This window comes from Ctenopharyngodon idella, chromosome 15 (assembly GCF_019924925.1).
Source record: "Ctenopharyngodon idella isolate HZGC_01 chromosome 15, HZGC01, whole genome shotgun sequence".
Lineage (NCBI taxonomy): Eukaryota > Metazoa > Chordata > Actinopteri > Cypriniformes > Xenocyprididae > Ctenopharyngodon > Ctenopharyngodon idella.
This window is the reverse complement of record NC_067234.1, coordinates 14,067,278-14,089,667: the sequence shown is the minus strand read 5'-3', so window position 1 is coordinate 14,089,667 and position 22,390 is coordinate 14,067,278. Positions and strand designations below refer to the sequence as shown.

The window sequence follows — 22,390 nt, the reverse complement described above, 5'->3', positions numbered from 1 at the left end:
CTAAAAGCACATTCTATAAACATGTTTTTAAGACCGTAAAGAGCAATTAGCTAAAGTATAAACTGAAAAGATTATCTCCAAAGTCCAAAACACCTGCTACAAACAACATGCTAACAGTCATTTGCTGCTAAATAACCATCAAACAAGTGTTCAGCCAGCGCTTTTTAACATAGAATATGTCTATTTATTAAAAATGCATAGCTTATTCACCCATTTCGACTGGCTGTCAGTGATAAACAAAACAACAATTAGTAATAATCAGACAAATTAAAGTGCGCTCGGGAACATGCTAGCTCGCCAATGTTTATCCTACCTCGAGACGCGGTTATTCCTGGTTGAAATTCGTTGTTTTGCATATACGTTAAGGTTTATGGGTTTACTAACAGTGTGGTTGTATTTTGTGCTTGCTGGTATAAAACCGACTAGTTAAAACATTATTGATGTAGCGAAGCTAACTGCCTCGCGCTATCATGCTAGCCGGTGTCGCGCGACAAGCTCCAGGAAGTATACGATGACGTCACAGCGTCCGCATCAACTTCTTCTCTAAAGGACTGCAAGATTAATAATTATAAATTATCATATTGGCATATGAGGTATTAATTAGTTTAATTTTAGAAGTAATAATGATAAAGTTTAGTGGAAAATTAAAATATTATTTTTACACGGTCACTGTTTACACAAACAGCATGCACAAGGCTTCCAGGCACTTATGTAGGCCTATTTTGGCATAGAGAGAGAGAAAGAGGGAAACTTCTAATGCACATCTAACAAATTCACTGAGGTAAGAACTTGAACGCCATCATGAGATTCAGACATTAAAACACAAAACTCTTAATGGATTTCACATTTCTTATTTGTTCAGTTTGCAAATTTGGTTGTGCATAAATAATCTTTTTACATTTTAATTAACACCCATAGACTATTGTGCATATAGATGCAGTAAAATGTGTATTTGTGTGCCATTCAATGATTTGCATTTCCCCTTAAGCAGTGGCCACTCTGTGGAACAGTTGAAGACCACAATTTCCATTTATGTTATGTATTTATTTTCTGGTTGGAAAGAAACAGTCATGCGTAATTTGTTTTTGCTTTTAACACAGTCATCAGTTTTCTTAAATCTGTAGATTACAATGATAAGTTTGAAGAAAATGTGTGGTATTCAGTACTGTAATGTCAACACTGAGATCCACACAGAGCAACTGCTATGGAAATTCAGTCAGGTTAACTTCCACTAAATATTAGCTGCATTTCTGTAGCTCTGATAAACAACACTGACTATGCAATGCAAAGAGAAAAACAGTGATGCAGCATATTAATAAGGACAGTGAGGGGGCAACGGAAAATGGAAAAAAATGAAATAAGGTGAGCCAAATTGGGAGCGAGCGAAGGGGAAGTGCCCCTGTGGAACAGTGCAGAGGCGTCAGCTGATGAGAAGACCCATTCAAGCATGACATATATCAATGTAGGCTATGGTTTGCAGAAAAAAAACCTGATCATGCACAGTTCTGTTAAACCTGGCACTGGCAAAACGTGTTGATAGACTGTAGCATGCCTCTATTACTTCAGGAGAATACGCAATTATAATTTCAACACCCTTACACTTTCATTTACATGTGATCTCATCGTTCTTAATCTCTCAAAGCACAAGGAAACACTGCAGCATCTGATTGTTTGAATTGTATTTAGAATAAAAATATGCATAGCTCTGGGGGAAAAAACTGAAATTCAGCTGGATGGTTTACATTTTACTGCAGTTCCCATAATAGTTTGATCATGCAACACCTGCACAGCTTGATGAGCAACATTTCTGCCTTTATGTCAGTTTCTGCCTTTATAAATCATGATTTCTTTATGTGTAACAGGATGAAATTCATGGAATTAGGATAAAATCTGATCATACGTCTGCTTGCACTGTTTCAGCTCAAGTTTACTGCATTGCAAGAAATGCAAATTTAGTGTAGGGGTGGGCGATATGAGTCATTTTATTTCACGATAACGATGTATATCACAGTATACTTTTTTTAAAGGATTAGTTCATTTTCAAATGAAAATTACCCCAACCTTTACTCACCCTCAAGCCATCCTAGGTGTATATGACTTTCTTTTTTCTGATGAACACAATTGGAGAAGTATTAATAAATATAATGACGCATCCGAGGTTTATAATGGCAGTGAGTGGGATCAACGAGTATGAGCTGAAGAAAGTGTCTCCATCCACATCCATCCATCATAAACGTGTACTACACACGGCTCCGGGTGGTTAATAAAGGTCTTCTGAAGGGCCATGAAAATATCCATATTTAACAAGTTATGAAGTAAATATCCAACTTAGGGAGAAAGTGTAAAACTCTTGCAGTTCAAAAAGCTTACGCTACGTCCTACACCTTCCCTATTCAACTTACAGAAAAAAGCTTCACTGACGCGACGCCAGTTTACACTTTCTTCCTAAGTTGAATACGGAAGGCGGTCTGGCGGAAGCTATATATTTTACTTCATAACTTGTTAAATATGGATTTTTTTTTTTTTACACAAACACATCGCTTCGCTTCAGAAGGACTTTATTAACCCCCCGGAGCCGTGTGGAGTATGTTTATGATGGATGAATGTGGATGGAGACACTTTCTTCAGCTTCATACTCATTGGTCCCGTTCACTGCCATTATAAAGCTCGGATGCTTCAGAATATTTATTTATATATCTCCGATGGTGTTCATCAGAAAGAAGAAAGTCGTATACACCTAGGATGGCTTGAGGGTGAGTAAATCTTGGGCTAATTTTCATTTGAAAGTGAACTAATCCTTTAAATAAGGTTTTTATGATATCAACATTTTTGATACAATTGGAATATCATAATTCTTGTCAATTTCTAACATAAGTAAAAGAAAAAAAAACTGTCAAGCTTACTGAAGACAAGTAAACAGTAATAAAATATGAACAAAGAAACTAATTACAAGCAATAGGAAAAAAACTACAATAGAACAAAGACACTAATGAAATAGACCTACCTGAAAATCTTTACGCACTAGAAAAAAAAAAAAAAAAAAACAATAGAATAAAGACACAAATGAAACGGACCTAGCTGGAAAAAACTTTAAGCACTATAAAGAAGACTAATTAAATGTTCAAAAAACATTGCATAGTCTTCACTCTGTAAATTAAATATACATTTATTCTTATTAAAGTGACAAAAGTGATTCAGACAAGATCAACGATTTTCTCACTTTTGTTCTTTGATTAACAGACAGCAGGTTTATATTTAGGCTACTGTCACTTTAAGACTGAATGCACAGATCTAATATAGTGATACACATATGATTTCTTTCTCAACTGTTTACGTTTACTAAAGACTTAACCGACTGTGTTTGCAAGGATGCTCTCGAAGACAGGCATTTTGACACATACAGTATATTGCCAAAAGTTTTGGGACGCCTGCCTTTACATGCACATGAACTTTAATGACATCCCATTCTTAATATGGAGTTGGCCCACACTTTGCAGCTATAACAGCCTCAACTCTTCTGGGAAGGCTTTCCACAAGGTTTAGGAGTGTGTTTATGGGAATTTTTGATCATTCTTCTTGAAGCGCATTTGTGAGGTCAGGCACTGATGTTGGACGTCTCCGCTCTAATTCATCCCAAAGGTGTTCTGTCGGGTTGAGGTCAGGACTCTGCGCAGGCCAGTCAAGCTCCTCCACACCAAACTCGCTCATCCATGTCTTTATGGACCTTGCTTTGTGCACTGGTGCGCAGTCATGTTGGAACAGCAAGGGGTCATCCCCAAACTGTTCCCACAAAGTTGGGAGCATGAAATTGTCCAAAATGTCTTGGTATGCTGCAGCATTAAGAGTTCCTTTCACTGGAACTAAGGGGCCAAGCCCAACCCCTGAAGAACAACCCCACACCATAATCCCCCCTCCACCAAACTTTACACTCGGCACAATGCAGTCAGGCAAGTACCGTTCTCCTGGCAACCGCCAAACCCAGACTCGTCCATCGGATTGTCAGACAGAGAAGCGTGATTCGTCACTCCAGAGAACACGTCTCCACTGCTCTAGAGTCCAGTGGCGGCGTGCTTTACACCACTGCATCCGACGCTTTGCATTGCACTTGGTGATGTAAGGCTTGGATCAGCTGCTCGGCCATGGAAACCCATTCCACAAAACTCTCTACGCACTGTTCTTGAGCTAATCTGAAGGCCACGCGAAGTTTAGAGGTCTGTAGCTATTCACTCTGCAGAAAGCTGCGCACTGTGCGCCTCAGCATGCGCTGACCCCGCTCTGACCCCTGGCTGAGTTGCTGTTGTTCCCAATTGCTTCCACTTTGTTATGATACCACTAACAGTTGACCGTGGAATATTTAGTAGTGAGGAAATTTCACAAATGGACTTTTATCACGGTACCACGCTTGAATTCACTGAGCTCCTGAAATGTTTGTAGAAGCAGTCTGCATGCCTAGGTGCTTGATTTTATACACCTGTGGCCATGGAAGTGATTGGAACACCTGAATTCAGTGATTTGGAGGGGTGTCCCAATACTTTTGGCAATATAGTGTAAGTGTGTTATGGGTCAACCACTATATCACCCACCCTTCAACTGCAAATTGAAATGACACAGCGCTGCAAAAACTTACGAACAGATTGTGTTTACATGCTAACTGATTAAAGAAAAAAAAAATCCTATTCACTGACTAATATTCACTAAAAAAAACCCCTGTGGTTTTAAGATGCAGAGGTACTATAAGTGGAAACATTGCAGCTTTCTTTTTTTTACAAAAAATACAGTGAGTTTACAGTTATGAAGCAATTTTTCACTCCCACGGGTCACCAGCAGCTGCAAAAATCTCCACTGTCCAGGGCTGTGTTTCTCAAAAGCATCATGAGCTAAGCTTATTGTAAAGACCATTGGTGGCAATCATACTGCAATGTGACTTAAGAATTCACAAGTAAGGCTTCTGCTTTTTGCACAGTGACTGATCTTATCATAAGGTAGACTGCTTTAATTGATATATAATATAATATAATTATTTAATTATATATTAATATTTTCCACAGAAAAACACTAAATGTTGAAAATAGCCTCACCAGAAACCAACTATGGAAAGAAGTCAACTTGAGAGGAAGATGGATGCTGGAAAAACAGTTGGAAATTGTGACATAAGGGGCTGTTTATTCCATTAAACATATACCCTAAAAATGTAAATTAGTTAGTCCACAAACAAACAAGGTTTTGCCTTTGAGTCTGAATATCTATACGATGAAAGTTTAGTGAGCAGTATGCAAATTATTCCAGTTTTCATTTCAACTGATCCCACACATTTTGACTCATTTACATGACCTTTCCTGCTATTTCTGATTACTGTGTAAGATATTTTTAGAAATCATTTCAATACTTTTCCTATGAATCAATCAGACCAATTTTTAGTTGATTTGAATGATTTATTAAAAAGAAGTGAGTCAATACAACAATTTACTCACAAATCAGCCATGATTGCAGGTGAGTTTTACTGTAGACAAGCTCTATAACCAAGAGCAAGATCTAGCCAATAAAATATTTTAGAACTACAAAAATGTAAATCTATAATTTTTCCATGACCTTTGCGATTTTATTAGAACACCTGTCCCAGGAATGCCTTTTCCAAGCTTGGGACATTGAAAAATTCCTTGATAATGAAGAAAAGTTAATTATAAACATCAAGTTCATTTAATACTGTAAAGTGACAAAAATATTTTATTTCAAATAAAATAAATTATTTTACTCATTCTTTTGTGTTTTGTAGCTTAGTAACATGACTAATGTCTAACTGCATTGTAAATATTTCTGAGCAGTAATTGCCACCTACAGGTATGTGGAAAGCAACATATCAGTCACTTTAGGGGTTTCTTTTCAGCACCTTATTAAAGGAGACATGAACTTTATTTTTTTTTTTTTAATTTTATAATGTTTCTTTAGGTGCACTTATAATCTTAATATGATTTTTTACATCAAAAAATTGTCATAATTTAGAAATAAATGGCTTTTAGCACTCTGATTTGAATGCTCTGTTTGTAGGGGCGTGTCTGCTGTGAGACTTCAATGTAAACGCCCACTGCTGTGATTGGCTAACATCTTTGCATATGAAATAAGTATTACATGTGGAATCCTCTCGAATACTTTTACTACATTTGTACTATTACAGCTGTCGAAATTAAAGGATTAGTTCACTTTGAAATGAAAATTAGCCCAACCTTTACTCACCCTCAAGCCATCCTAGGTGTATATGACTTCCTTGTTTCTGACGAAGACAATCAGAGAAATATTAATAAATATACTGACGCATCCAAGCTTTATAATGGCAGTGATAGGGTTCAATGAGTATGAGCTGAAGAAAGTGTCTCCATCCACCCATCCATCATAAATATGTGCTCCACACAGCTCAGAGGGGTTAATAAAGGCCTTCTGAAGCAAAGCGATGCATTTGTGTAAAAAATATCTATATTTAACAAGTTATGAAGTCGAATATCGAGCTTCCGCCAGACCACCTTCTGTATTCAACGTGTAAACCTCTTGCAGTTCACAAAGCTTATGCTACATCATGCGCCTTCCCTATTAAACTTACGGGAAAAAGTGTAATTGACGCGACGCCAGTTTACACTTTCTTCGTAACTTGTATACGGAAGGCGGTCTGGCGGAAGCTCGATATTTGACTTCATAACTTGTCAAATATGGATATTTTTTTACACAAATGCATCTCTTCACTTCAGAAGGACTTTATTAACCCCCCAGAGCCGTGTGGAGCACGTATTTATGATGGATGGATGTACTTTGTTCAGCTCATACTCAATGAACCCTATCACTGCCATTATAAAGCTCAGATGTGTCATGATATTAATATTTCTGCAATTGTGTTCATCAGAATACACCTAGCATGGCTTGAGGGTGAGTAAACATTGGGCTAATTTTAATTTCAAAGTGAACTAATTCTTTAATGAATCGTTGATTATTGCATTTTATTTAGATCTATTCCCATCACATGGAAGGTTGCAGTGATGAGCATTGAGCAGATGACAGTCTGTTGATCGCCTGAATGCAGTGATCTCGTCATCGCAATGCAATTTCACACTCTCACGAAATGCTTTCACCATAACTAACAATGCAAACACAATGTAAATACAGTAAGAGATTCATTGTGTAGTGTAAGAGCGTCACTATAACAGGAGTTTTGGCAAGTGTCCAAATAAACTCGCGCTGCGTGATTGACAGCTTCAGCCATTATTAAGAGAGCGTTCTTTGAAGTAAAAATACTAGCATTATTCATTATGAATTTAACTGTCATTACCGATTTAAAAATGAAATACGTTACTTACAGTTTGCGGGGTCCTTGCTGGTTCCAGAACAGTTGGCACAGCCTGATCTTTGAGCAAAATTTTTTGGGCAAAGCCAGTATCATATTGCAACTTATTCTCAAAATAGTCGCTGGTAAAATGTACAGTACAAACATGCAAGTCAGCACTGACGTAACTAGGATGTTCGTTAAAAAAAAAACTGAATCCATTTTTCTCTGACGTCGGTATCCTTCAGCAGCTTATGCAAAGATGATGTTTTTCCAGAGCCAGGAAGAACACAACATCTGCGATATTATCACAATCTTATCGTAAACAACTACTTTAGGTCCACTCGCTGCTCATCCACTGAACACCCGCGGATGGGGACAATGATGCGATGATGTAAAAGTAGCCATTGTTGTCTTATTCCAGAGGCAGTCGTATGCAAATTATTGTGCCCCTGTGACGTCACATGCCACCTCGGATTCAAACAATGCTTTTTTTATTGATGACAAGGACAGTTATGGAACTTGCAGGATGTATTAATGATAACAAAAAGACTTCTTATATGCCAAAAGATGTCATGACATCTTTAAGATTTGTAGTCTGGGTGAGTTGATGCTAGTTACTGAAAGTCAAAGCCAATCTTCAGATTTTGGGCAGTCTGAGTTGAGTTGAGATTCCGTCCAGTCAGAGAATATCAAACATGTTTGATTTTTTTTGAGCCGATTTTAGAACACTTTTTCTTTTTTTGGTCATGCGTCACCTAGAAATTAGGTGCATTGTGTGAGTTTGTTGTGTTCAGAAAGACTTTAAAGTCTGTTGTGTGTAATCCTCAGTCATTTAGTGTATTATTTCCTCTCTAACCATTTATAAAGTCGGCAAGTGTATGATGCCTGTAGTTTTATAGGCAACAGCAGTCAACTACAGTCAACTGGACAGTTTTACTTTCATATCCAGTTTTATCTTGGCTCGAATCTATAGATGTTTATACCAGATGTACAATACCACGGTGGGGAAAGCACAGGGCATTTCATAAGCATTGTGGCTAACCTCATAAAGAATGTCACCTAACCGGTTTCTCAAATGGACTATTGAAGAGAACATGCCACAGATGCTCCCAAAATCTAATCTCAATCTTTCCTCCTTTCTGTCTCTCTCCATCTCTCTTTCGACTCCTTCACCTGTTGTAAACACATACATCTAAATGTGTCTTTTCCCCCTCCCCTACAAATGAAAACGTAGAGACTCTCACAAAACACGCTAGGAAGACTGACCTGAAAAAAGTACCAAGATCAAGTATGAGAGTTTCCCACTGAACATTCTCCACCTACAATCGGTTATTGACCTTCTATTTTTATCTCAGCAACTGATCTTATCACCAGCAAGCATCTGCTTGAGTTTCCCTCTCATTAAGATATGAGTCCCCACCTTCATTAATTAGAAAATGAATCCTTTCAAACTTTCAAATGTTTCTCTTTCGTATCTGTGCTAAATGCAGTTTATGACACATGCAGGCTACATTCATAGTTGATAATGTGTTAGACTTTCAGTACAGTAATTGGAATTGTTGTACATGTAATCTATTCTAGAGTAAAGAACACCTTGTATTCTTTTAAATACATTAGTGTACTATGGTACATGAATATGGTAATTCATATTCAGATAGCAAGTTATTTCAGAAAAGTACTGGCTGTTTTGTCAAAATGAGAGTGATTTTTAGCTGGTTGTAACATTATCAATCATCTGTTCTCAGAGTAATTCCAGCATTATCGTTATAACACTGTTGTTGTAGACTTCGCTATTCTCATAGAATTTAGAGTGATTATCCGCCCTACTCCTACGCCCCATGACGCTTTGCACGAATTATGGGTGTACCTTCCGTTAAGCTGTAAACAGTCAGTGAAAGGGTCGCTCAATGAACGCAATAATATGTTTGGGTACAACGAGATGACATTATTCTACTCACCATTCAACCAACGAACATTAAAAGGACATTTAAAAGTGTAAAAGCATCAACAAGGTAGTTTCAACAGGCCATGAAAAAGCGTGATTCTTTCCACAGCAATAACAGAATAAAAATATATATATAATAATGATATATATCTGTATTATGTGATTATACTTTGCCTTAATAAAAAATGTTCATGAACTTCAGCACTGCGTGATACTATTTCAAAGTGATTTCCATCATTTTTACAGATAATAAATTGTATTTACCTGTGAAAACAAACCTGGAAAGAGACGTGAGGCTTTGAGGAGGAAAAACGAGAGATTCTTCGTTCATTCCAGTGAATTATTAATGGGATATATCGTAAATTATATCGGGAGACCAGACCACAAATGTGCAATGTCCTTTTTCATACTATTACAGCAGTATGCAAAGGGACAAAAGAAAATAATCACGAGGATAGAAAGCAGCGACTGAAAAGAGCTCTTGCCATAGATATTCTTGTTATAACGTTACGTTAAAATACCAACCGTTAAGTTATTCTCATGATGTCTGAAAATAAAACATGAAAGAAAAATTGACAGCTCATTCAGTCAAAATGACAGATATGCTTTATTTGCAGGGCAACCTTATGATTTGAAACGATTCGTTTCAGTCTTTTTAAATGGAAGTTCCCCAAACCGGAAGTGCAACCCATAATTCGAAACGCAGTAGGCTAGTCAGGAATAAGGTGGATAGTTACAGTATTGTCCTTGATGTGAACGTCCCTTAAGGATAATTTCAAAGATCGTTGGAACCAGTTTTCTTCCAGCTGATGAACGACTTTAAAGAGCTTGAGCATTTAAAGTTTGCGCTTAAAATAAACACAATGAGGACGCCAATATAATGTTTGTTAAGGCCAATTCACACCGCACAGACAAACACCAACACACACGTTTGTTGGGTTTTGTCTGATCAGAATCAGAATCAGAATGAGCTTATTCGCCAGGTGTGCACAAACACACAAGGAATTTGTTGTTCAGTGTGTTTGATCAGTAACCCCTGTTGGCGTCTGTTAGAGTTGGTTGGAGTTTGTTTTCACCTGACTGACCATAGTCAATCAGTGTTTGTTGGGGTCTTTTATTTTTCATAAAAGAAAATTAAATCCAACTGCCACCTTGTTTGTTGGTGTCTGTTGGCATTTGTCTGTGCGGTGTGAATTGGCCTTTATAGTTCTCTTTCTTTGGATTAACGGTACTTAAAGGGATAGTTCACCCAAAAATGAAAATTCTGTCATCATTTACTCACCCTCAAGTTGTTCCAAAGCTGTATGAATTTCTTTCTTCTGCCGAACACAAAAGAAAGTGTTTTGAATAATATGGGTAAGCAAAGAGTTGATGGGCACCATTGACTTCCATAGTATGAGAAAAAAAAAAAAAAAAAACTTAAGTCAATGGGGCCCATTCAACTGTTTGGTTACTGACATTCTTCAAAATGTCTTCTTTTGTGTTCAGCAGATATATGTATATAGGCCTATCTATAAAATATAATTTATAATTTTCTAACTGCTTCAAATATGGCTCATCCTATTAGAGGCATTGTTATTTTTCTACATTAAAGGGTTAGTTCACCCAAAAATGAAATTTCTGTCATAAATTACTCAGCCTCATGTCGTTCCGCACCCGTAAGACCTTCATTCATCTTCGGAAAACAAATTAAGATATTTTTGATAAAATCCAATGGCTCAGTGAGGTAGAGGTCTGCATTCCCGCGGCTTTCGATAAGATTTCTTGCTGCGCGGGATTAAATTTTGAATGAAAGGCAGATTGCGGTCGGTAACTTTAGTGTACTTTAGGCGGGAGCGGGCGGTCTGACAATAACCTGGTCGCTCCCGAGATGCTTTGACATCAGCGCATCTGTGCTTGAACTTGAAGTGAACAAAACTTTCTGCAGTGGTGGCGTTCACACAGTCCCCAGTTCCCTGTCCTGAGAAACCTGGCAAGATATGTTATTTGCATTAGAGGTCTGCGCAAGTGCACCTTCAGAGAACATTCAACCTTTGTGATCAGATTTTGGAGGAGAGACGTTCTGAAACGGTCGTCAGTCAGCGTCATTCTGTTCTTGCGTGGATGTTGAAAAAGATTTCATTTTGCAGTATAGCTAGTAAGCCAACAGTTTTAGTTTATGTAATTTTGGCATAGCCTATAGTTTTGAGGGACGTGTTGTAGGCTATTTAATTTAGCCTATTTTTCTCTGTGATATTTAGCTTATTATTCTTTGTGACATTTTTTCTCTGACATTTTTTAGGGTGTTGACAGCATCATAGACAAATAACAAATACAAATCTTGTATATGCAACATTTTATATTTGTTATCCCCAATCACTCTCTTTCTTTAGGGGAAGTTTAAACGTGAGATTCTGGAAACGATCTTTAGCGGGACCAGTCGGATCAGGAAGAAAATCACTATATGCGGATAGCAGGTGAACACAGAGTGAATTTTAGGCGGGAGCGGGTGCGTGCGGAATAGAACCATTGCGGGAGCGGGTAGGAGCGGGACGAAAAAACAGTCCCGTGCAGACCTCTGCAGTGAGGCCTCCATTGACAGCAAGACAATTAGCACTTAAATTGCCCAGAAAACTACTAAAGACGTATTTAAAACAGTTTATGTGACTACAGTGGTTCAACCTTAATGTTATGAAGTGACGAAAATACTTTTTGTGCACCAAAAATCTAAATAATGACTTTATTCAACAATATCTAGTGATGGGCGATTTCAAAACACCGCTTCATGAAGCTTCGAAGCTTTACGAATCTTTTGTTTCGAATCAGTGGTTCGGAGCGTGTATCAAACTGCCAAAGTCACACCCCCCAGTGGTGAACCATTGAAATTTCAAAACACTTATAACATGAAGCCTCTTTTACTGAAATCACGTGACTTTGGCAGTTTGATACACGCTCTGAGCCACTGATTTGAAACAAAAGATTCGTAAAGCTTCGAAGCTTCATGAAGCAGTGTTTTGAAATCGCCCATCACTAGATATTGTTGAATAAAGTCATTATTTTGTTTTTTTTTTGGTGCACAAAAAGTATTTTCGTCGCTTCATAACATTAAGGTTGAACCACTGTAGTCACATAAATATGTTTTAAATATGTCTTTAGTACCTTTCTGGGCATTGAAAGTATTAATTATCTTGCTGTCAATGGAGGCCTCACTGAGCCATTGGATTTTATCAAACATATCTTAATTTGTGTTCTGAAGATGAACAAAGGTCTTACGGGTGTGGAACGACATGAGGGTGAGTAATTAATTCATTTTTGGGTGAATTAACCCTTTAATCATTTTCACACATCTAATCATTTAACCTAGATATTATCTGAAGGATTCCTCCACATATATTCTAGGAATGTGTTATGTTTATATGTTAATGTAACACCAGGGTTGTTCGCTTTACTTTTGACAATAGAGTGACAGGGACAGTACAAGTGTTTGTCTTTGTGTGGGCTGTGTAGGAGTATGTGGTATGCATGTCTTCATAGGAAAGTACAAGCATCTGAATGGGGGATGTCCCAGCACATCCAAGGGAAGAAAAGAAGAAATGCACTGGATCCAGGTGAAAAAACAACAACTTCGTATCAGTATACACATGATAGCCACCCCCTCCCAACCCAAGATGAAAAACGACAATCATGCATAAACATCATATCCCCTAATATCTACTTAGGCAAACCACATCTTCCTCTTTTTCAGAAGTTTGGTAGAGCTGAAGAGAAAGTGCTTGATGTGAATGTTTTAGGCCTGACATGTACAGTATTTGCCTATAAACAGCAGCCACATGTCATTGACTTTTTATCTTCATTTTATCTCTGTTGTGTTTCCGCTGAAATCTCTGCACCTGTTAAGACAAATAGGCAAAAATGAAAAGGGGCATTTGATAGCCGAAGTGTATGTTCAATCACTTTTAGCAACTTCATACTTCATTTCTGTCACTGTGATGTTCTGACCATCCACCTTCTCTTATGTTTCCAACCACAGCCACTAGCGAAAGAAACAGAGGAAGACAGAGATACACACATCACACACACACACAGAGAGAGAGAGAGAGAGAGAGAGAGAGAGAGAAGGTCCAAGGCTAGAAAATGAGAGCATGAAAAGGGGAAACCCTGTGGGAGAGACCATGTCTAGATGCTCATTCAATTTCACAGCCACATTTCACACTACAGCACACACTAAGGTGAGTGAAGCAATCTCTCTCTCATATTATAATCTAATACTCAAAACTGATGATACTGCTTGGTGATTATGCTTAATGAATATAGCCATTTGATTGTCATTCTTTATATTCCTTACATCAGATTTTAATTGAACAATTAATTTCCATTGGGGCTTTGAATTTAGCCATAGGTCAGTGACAAATGTACATAGTCTATCTTCAAATAGTTGAACAACACATTCAGGGCCATAACCACCATAGGGGAATGCGTAATCCATAACATTCAGATTAGAAGTTGATCAATATGCAATTTCCAATAACCAATACTTAAAATTTAACTATTGATTCTCCCAAACCTATATGTGGTTACATTCTTGAACACAATGGCCATCTACAGGCTTCAAGGAGTCTCCTGTTTAAAATAGATTTATTATACAGTATGACACTATTTTTAAACTAGACTAATTAGTTAATTGGTCAGTCTAGTAAATGAAGTTTCATTTTGTATTGCTGATTGGTTCTCAGAGAGCTGAGGGGAACAGTAATAGGAAACTCTTTGGAAAACTCTTCATGACAGCATAGATATTGACAAGACTTTCTTTGCAAGAACTAATCGATTCTGTCATCAAATCAAAATGTCACATCAGTAGTAAAACATTTATTTTGGAAGGTAATTGACTATACAGAAAAATGTTCAACTTTAAAGAACACTGGGTAGGTTACGTTCTACCCTCCTGAGTGTGAAGACTGGGTATCTCTGTGGGCAACATGGGAATTCACCTTCGAGACAAACCTACCACTGCTCTTTTAGCCATACATACATGCAAAACTAGAAACCGGTGTGGAAAGAGAGTAGATGGTCTATGGGTTTAAATATATTTGCTCACCAAATGATGTTGTACTAAGCATTTAGGTCAGCAGGCTGTATGGTGGTTTCTGCCACATCATTCATGAATGTATCACTGGTTTCACTGATGCACTTGATTGCTTTTTCTCTGTCTCTGCTATAGTCACGGAGATGACCAGCTCAAATAACCCCAGGTTCCGCCTCTTGGTTGGCTGGTGCTGCCTGATGACTTCAGCTCTTTTGCTAGTGACTGTATATCTTGCAACAAGTTGGCAAAAAAAGGTAGAGTAACCTGTGATTCCATCCAACCTCACTGCCTCTTATCATTTAGAAAAACTTTAGTGTAGCCTGTTTTCAAGCATATTCTCCCATCTGGTATTGGTATACCCAATGGTCCCACCTTATGCTATAGATTGAGCAAATGTAGGTGGTTGGGCTGCTCAGATAAACATAGCAATGTTTTGAAAGTCACGGTTTTAGAGTACAGTATTGTAATGGCACGCTTCAGTTTTACTGCAATATTACCTGATATTTCTCAGTTGTTTGTTCATTTTCCAACACAGTCTCATGGCAATTTGTAACAGTTTTACATTTTGGTAAATTGGTGCTAATTCGTATAAAAATTCATACAATCTAATTCCTGCCTTTTTTTTTTTTTTTTTTTTTTTGTACAATCTGCTTATGTCCCAGTGGTGGTTCGGGGTGGACCTTTATGCTTACTTTGTTCTAAAAATCATACATTTTTGTACAATTCATATTGTACGGATTAATGCTTAATCGTCAGCACGTAAAATAGTTACGTTTTCCTGTGCGATTGGGTCATTTTGAAATAAACATGATTTTATTTTATTTTTTTCTTTAGGATGACATGAAAAAAAATGAAGACTCCAATTCAACAGGTTTGCTTATTAATCTGTTTTCCTCCACTTTTAAAAAATACAATTTAATGAAAAATTGCATACCTTGTTACTTTCATGACAAATCTAATACTCTTTTACAGAAACCAACACCAAAACTGCCCAACTGATAGGTGAGAAATGTTGAACTTTTTATTGTGAACAGTTATATCCAATGTGAAAAGAAGTGTAAACAATAGATGAAAAGTATCAGTTCTGTCCATAGTCAATTAGGTAATTCATTTTTTTCTAAAGCTATCATCTTTCATTTTGGGAAATATTCCTATTTAGGGACACTTTGTATCTCTTTAAACAATAGTGTTTTTTTTTTATTTGTAAAGTTAAAATAATTATGTTGCACTTTCAGGATCCCCATTCGGTCCATCTTTTAACGACTATATCTGTTTTATCAGAGGTGAGGTAACATCTTTCTTCCTGTGGACCTTCATTTTCCCCATTTTCCCCTTTTGCACTTTCCCTTTTGCACTTTTTCTGCATTTCTCGGTTCTCTCTATATCATGAAAACAAGAGACATTGGGACTTTTGGTTGTGTCATTATGTCTCTTGGTCTCTGCTGCATTGAGGAAGTTGGACATGTGGTTCTCTGCTTTTAAAGAATCTTTTGTGAAAAGTGATTTAAGTCAAGTTACCACTTTCAAATATGCACATCACATCTGTAAATAAAGCTCACCCTAGTCGTTTTCTGCGAGGTAACTTAAGGTCACCTGGTTCACCTTCACTCCATTCAAGTAGGAGGTTGTACCTTTTTTTTTTTTTTTTTTTTAAAGCACTCTCATCTCATTCGTATGACTGTCGCCTGCACTCGCTTACAAGATGAACCAGATTCAGTGACCACACTGGCACTTCTGAGGTAACGCTGAATGTTTATCGCAGAGGCGTTGTGAATCAGTGGAAATATAACTAGTCTAAATGTGCACGGCTCTATGTACGAGGAAGGAGGTGGAAATGTTCCTTTAAAAGTCTCTCCTTCCCTGACCTCACTTCACGTCCTGTGTGAAGTGTGTTTTCATATATATGTGGGATGAATGGCAGCTCCGACCCCCACAAATGGAACATTTACACTAGAAAATGAAAAGGGCAATTAAATAAAAAAAATAAGACTCTTTAATGTATTCGTGTTAGAATTAAAAATGAATGAGCCCCATAGCAACTCTTATTTTATTTATTTTTTTAAATTTGAATAGCAGGTTTACATGTTTAATGTTAATGTTAAATAGATCAAAAGTGAGTAAAGCAGGATTCTTTGATAAATAGAAAGTTCAAAAGAACAGCATTTATTTGAAATAAAAAATCTTTTATGACACTATAAATGCTTTACTCACTTGTGATCAATTTAATTTAAATTGTCCTTACTAATCAAAAATAAGATTTCCGTACAGTTCAGTATGTGCTATGTTCAGTAAAAAATATGACAATTGTCAAATAAACATGTAAATAACATGAGAGCTAAGATACAAATAAAATAAACAATACTTTACAGGTTTTTCAGGTATCTAACAGCTTTCAGGTACAGAAATTGAATGAAGTAATCAAATATAAAATAACACTTCATATAAACTTCTTTGAATAATTAAATAAAGATTGCAAAAGTTGCAAAAGCTATTCAGTCGAGAGTGATTTCTTCGTCTTTTGTCGTTTGATTAACATTAAAACACAGAGAGCAGGAATATTAGACTGCTGTCCCTTTAAGGCATAATTCAAAGATCCAGTACACTGATACTGATACACATGCGTTGTCTGTCTCATTTTTCTCCTAAGACATAACCTACTATGTTTGTTAGGATACTCGCTAAGATGGGCATGTTGACATGATTTTTGTGTGTATTTGTCCGTTTAGGTGCAAGACTTGAAAGAGAATTTGCACGAGAGTATTTGCGCGTTGTGACGCAGCTCTTCATGTACGCGCTTCGGATGAGTACACACAAATCTCCTCACAGCGCACGCGAGCGAGGTTTAAAAGTTCAGTTTAAACTGATAGCAACGTGAGATTTTCAGGTCTCACCTGCGCTCGCGCCCTATCAACACCCGGGTGATGACGGCGTAAATGACTGCTCATAGAGCTTTCGGCACGTTATTAAACATTTGTTTACAACGAGTGACTGTTTTGTCCATGTTCTTTTGATCATCGCTGTTGTAACGTATTGGGAAACCAGAATGTGCATCCATCGACTGAAACATACATTAGCCGAATCCGCCTGTCTGTTTTACACGTTGTTGTTTTCAACAAACCATGTTATAGATGCGTCGACAGATTTGGGATGAACCGCGATGCAAGCGCGTGCCGAACAATGGGTGGAGAACCGAACGGTTCGATTTTTTACAGCGAACCGTCCCACCCCTAATAGATAGATAGACAGACAGATAGATAGATAGATAGATAGATAGACAGATACAGACAGACAGATACAGACAGATAGATAGATAGATAGATAGACAGATAGATAGACGGATGGATGGATGGACAGACAGACAGATGATAGATAGATAGATAGATAGACAGACAAATAGACAGACAGACAGACAGACGATAAATAGATACAGACAGACAGACAGATAGATAGACAAATAGATAGACAGACAGACAGACAGACGACAGACAGACAGGCCGACGACAGACAGATAGATAGATAGACAAATAGATAGACAGACGACAGACAGACAGACAGACCGACGACAGACAGACAAATAGATAGACAGATAGATAGACAGATAGACAGACAGATAGACGACAGACAGATAGATAGACAGACAAACAGACTGACCGACAGACAGACAGATAGATAGATAGATAGACAGATAGACAGACAGATAGACGACAGACAGACAGATAGATAGATAGATAGATAGATAGATAGATAGATAGATAGATAGATAGATAACAAAGTTCATAGTTGTTTGCATAATAAATCAAATAAATCCTCTTGTACTGAGTACTTCCTCTAATATCAACTTTTTACACAGGCCACAATAAAAGCAAACACTTTTTTAAAAAATCTAAGGAAATCAAAACAAATCGTGGTTCATGACTGTAATGTAAACTGAGGCTGAATTTGGAATAGCATACTGTTTGATAGAGTAGTATGTTAGTATGGTATTAAAATTCAAATTCAGCCAATCCCTTTAACTTCCTGTTTTATTAAATATGTCAACACAGGAGAGAATCTTTAATGGGGGGTTGAACATAACAAACTTTTTTATATATTAATATAAGCATTGTGTTCCTCCTAAAAGCATACAATAAAGTGCTAATAACTGGGAAAGGTTTTCAGACTGCACACTAATATTTCCATTCTCTTCCTCAGACCTGGAAAAAACCTGGATATTCAGTGATAAACGTAGGAGCAGCTTCCTCTCCTTAAATAACGGCACTGTCGAAATTACAACCGGCGGACTTTATTATATCCATGCCCAGGTAACCTTCCAAAAATCCAGTCATCAAATAAAGACGAACGCGAATGTTTTCTTGCTCAAAAACAGTGGTCCTGCAACAAAAGCCAGAAAACTGAGTGAGGTCACGGGCTATGAACCAGGATCATTGACAATGATCCGGATGGTCAAGCTGACAAAGGGAGACAGCATCAGCCTGAAGATAGAACCTGGATCCCTGGTCCTATCAAGTATTGATTACCATACTTACTGGGAAATCTTGCTTTATAACAAAGAAGAAGTCTAAATCTTTTCGATTCTTCTAAAGGGATTTAGGGTTTAAAGGAACAGTTCACTATTCCTTAAAGAATTACAAGACCCACGATTCAGTTTCTGAGTGTTTGTTATCCCGGTGGTTCGCCTGAAGAATTAAATCCGTCTGTATTTATATTTACAAAAGTAAATAATAAAAGATGATTGTATGGTTAGTTCTCAAGCCCTTTATGGGTTTCAAAGGGAATATTTTCTTCTTTATATGTGTTTCAACATAAAGTATTTTTTTATTATATGACATATTTTAGAGTAATTGTTTAAATATTTAGAGATTTCTTGCTGAATTGCAAATGGTTTCTCAGGTTATTTGTGTATTTTATTTTAATTTTATTTAATTTCTTTTTTTAAAGTAAAGTGCTGTAAATAGTCTTCAAAATGTCCAGTAAGTTGTTAATTTAATACATAAATCACGATGTACTGAAGTCAATGTGATCATTTGAAAAGAACCTGTTTTTTTAAATAATTTATTTGTGAACTAATGTAGTTCTACCTGTAAGCTATGTCAAAATAAAAGTCTTTTTACTGCAACACACATCTGTATCCCTGCTTGAATTGAACTCAAACCCAACTGTAAGCAACAGCACAACAGTGTTTTGTACAACCTCCGACTCACTTAGCATGTAGCTTCCCATTTACTACAGACAGCCACACGAGGGAGTCATTCATCACAGGAACAGTGGCCTTCCTCTTGGTCTTCTGAAAGCAAACCACCGAAACTTAAACCCACTTTCGCCGCAGATACAAACATTGTGTTTCGATTGCGTACGCATGCATCATATCTAGAAGGCCAAAGATATGAGGAAGCTTCCCCGCTTTGCAGAACTACCTAACTTAAAGTTAAGGTCAAGGAGAACGGTGTATATCAAGGTCAATATTTAGCACAAAGTGTAGTTTTGGTTTTTCGGTTACAGTCTCCTGAAACAATGTTGACATTTTAAGTATCTAATCTTGATGGAGTATACTGTACGAAGTCGAAGATATTTCCAAAAGCCTTCCCTCGCTGACAAACTGTAACCGCAAAAGACACTGACAGCTAATTTCATGTGCTGTGAGTCACAATTCTGAATTCCCCGTATCTATAAATCCTCTTCTTTAGTTTATTCCTCGGCCCACACTGAAAAGTCATCTCACCTTCATGTCTTCAAATCATGTCATATGGTGGTTGAGGTAGGGATGAGTTGCATAATGTATAAAGAGCATGTGACAACAGCGTTTGGTGCTTCACTTATTATTAAGGGAAAAATGAATTCATGCATGAATTCACGATTTTTATTTATTTATCGTATTTATTTCTATTTCAGAAAGATTTTGTCCTCCTGTAGTCAATAATTTTATCCCTTAAAACATTTTTTTCCTGTGAAAAAAAAAATTCTTAATGCCTTAAAATAGCTTAAATGTAACTACACCTTTGCCTCATTTAATATACACGGATCTATGAATATGATAATTAGCCCCGCCTCCACTCACTCGCACGAGCTCAGACGAGATCCACTCGGTCAACTTACTGAGGTAAACGCTGCACAATGGTATCGCTTTTTACAACGTCGGACACATAATGGTAATTAATATGATTAGCGTTTTGCTTGACTATGTTATCAAACAGCTAATAATGTGTTGCTAATGTTACACAAACCATGTTCACATTCACGAGTCAGACAGCTGCCTTCAACAGTCAGTATCCTTAGAAATGCTTTCAACAACTCAGAACATCAGTGGAGAAAGGCATATAGTTCATCATAACATCGTAACATACATCATACACCCGCTATATTGCTAAATCTACACGATTTTTCATATCAACAGAAAAAAATACCGGGATAACCTTCTTTTGAGACTCCCTTGCGCGGTCAGTTAATGATATGCTAAAGCCCGACCAGCACATTGACGTGATTGGTTACAAGGTCGTTTGTGACATCAGAAACACCAGCGATTTGAAACCGTTGGTTTGAAAAGGTCTTTGGTTTACGGCAGTTTTAAAGAGAAAATACTCAGTGTTGACTTATGAATTTGCACAGGGTTTGTCTTAAAGGGTTAGTTCACCGAAAAATTAAAATTCTGTCATTAATTACTCACCCTCATGTCGTTCCACACCCGTAAGACCTTTGTTCATCTTCGGAACACAAATTAAGATATTTTTGATAAAATCCGATGTCTCAGTGAGCCCTCCATTGACAGCAAGATCATTTCCTTTTTCAGTACCCAGAAAGCTATTTAAGACACATTTAAAACAGTTCCTGTGACTACAGTGGTTCAACCTTAATGTTATGAAGCAACGAGAATACTTTTTGTGCTCAAAAAAAAAAAAAAAAAAAACATTATTCAACAATATCTGGTGATGGCCGATTTCAAAACACTGCCTCATGAAGCTTCGAAGCTTTATGAATCTTTTGTTTCAAATCAGTGTTTTGGAGCGTGTATCAAAGTGCCAAAGTCACGTGAACCATTGAAATTTCGAAACACTTGTGATGTAACGAAGCCTCGTTTACTGAAATCACGTGATTTTGGTGATCCGAACCACTGATTCGAAACACTGAGCCATTGGATTTTATCAAAAATATCTTAATTTGTGTTCTGAAGATGAACGAAGGTCTTAAGGGTGTGGAATGACATGAGGGTGAGTAATTAATGACAGAATTTTCCTTTTTGGGTGAACTAACCCTTTAAAGCATGTTAAAAACACCAGATAGACATATGAACAACATTAAAAACTTGATTTTCTCCACAGGGGGACTTTAATGTTTATCTAGCCTTAGTTGTAAGACCCTCATGTTCACTATAGTGTAGCGTCTGACAATTTGAGGCTCTCTTTCTATTAGTAGTTGAACGATGTGGAAACTTATTTGAGGAAGCAAATCATACCATTTTTAAACAAACATTATATTTTCGGGTAGGTTTTTCTGTTCTTCTTTCATGGGACTAATTTCGCCAAAGTCGTCAGTATCACTGAAAATGACATTTTTTTTTATATCTTTACTTTCGTAAACAATGCTTCCCTTGTGTCCTGTGATGAACCAGCCCCTTGCACATTTGTGTACGTTTATGGACATAGGACTATTTAAGTGTGTTATTAAAACCAGATTTTGATTTTTTTTTTTAAATAAAAAAATAAAAAATGCAAACTTTACCTGCAAACTGTTTGTCAGCATAATTCTGTAGTGGTATGCAAAGCAATTGAACTTAGTCTTTATTTGTGTATGTCTGTTTGTGCACCGTCAACCGTTTCCTGTTAGCTTGTGGTTTTTTGCACTCTTGCACAAGACTCATGCATTGAGCAATTTCATATACTATATTTTCACACATTTTACTCCAGTAAATATTTCTCTGAGCAGGGTTATATTTAAGATTTCAGTAGAAACAAACCATAAAGTCTTGGCTAAAAAAAACAGCTCAGACCCTTCCACTGTTATTCCACAAGACATAAATACAGTTCATTAAATGCATGGACATTTTTTCAAACAATAAAATGTAGCAAAATATCCCCAATAG

The 22,390-nt window shown here is 37.0% G+C and overlaps 2 protein-coding genes across 5 annotated transcripts in view; one reads left to right on the top strand and one right to left on the bottom strand.

Annotated features, from left to right (window-relative positions):
* bag6 (BCL2 associated athanogene 6) overlaps positions 1–501 on the bottom strand; it is a 33,400-nt gene extending 32,899 nt beyond the window's left edge. For both annotated transcript variants that reach the window (XM_051862336.1, XM_051862337.1), the window contains exon 1: positions 314–501. In XM_051862336.1, coding sequence (XP_051718296.1) covers positions 314–356 — 43 coding nt within the window. In that variant the 5' untranslated portion in view covers positions 357–501. The remainder of the gene's footprint in view (positions 1–313) is intronic.
* Positions 477–19,432, top strand: lta (lymphotoxin alpha (TNF superfamily, member 1)). Of its 3 annotated transcripts, XM_051862355.1 has the most exons (9): positions 477–593; positions 686–781; positions 12,768–12,841; positions 13,264–13,462; positions 14,452–14,570; positions 15,151–15,187; positions 15,289–15,318; positions 15,552–15,599; positions 18,508–19,432. In XM_051862355.1, exons 5-9 carry the CDS (start codon positions 14,460–14,462, stop codon positions 18,876–18,878), a joined length of 597 nt encoding a protein of 198 aa, XP_051718315.1. In that variant the 5' UTR covers positions 477–593; positions 686–781; positions 12,768–12,841; positions 13,264–13,462; positions 14,452–14,459; the 3' UTR covers positions 18,879–19,432. The 3 variants fall into 3 exon arrangements, with proteins under 3 accessions (XP_051718315.1, XP_051718316.1, XP_051718317.1); XM_051862356.1 differs by lacking the exon at positions 12,768–12,841; XM_051862357.1 differs by lacking the exons at positions 477–593; positions 12,768–12,841; positions 13,264–13,462 and having other exon boundaries at positions 658–781.
* The last annotated feature ends 2,958 nt before the right edge of the window (positions 19,433–22,390 follow it).

Bases quoted from the DNA above. Each gene is read 5' to 3' on its own strand.
- lta (XM_051862356.1), top strand. From the start codon at position 14,460: ATGACCAGCTCAAATAACCCCAGGTTCCGCCTCTTGGTTGGCTGGTGC. The intron at 14,571-15,150 runs GTAGAGTAACCT...TTTTTTCTTTAG, and splicing joins CAACAAGTTGGCAAAAAAAG to GATGACATGAAAAAAAATGA. The intron at 15,188-15,288 runs GTTTGCTTATTA...ACTCTTTTACAG, and splicing joins TGAAGACTCCAATTCAACAG to AAACCAACACCAAAACTGCC.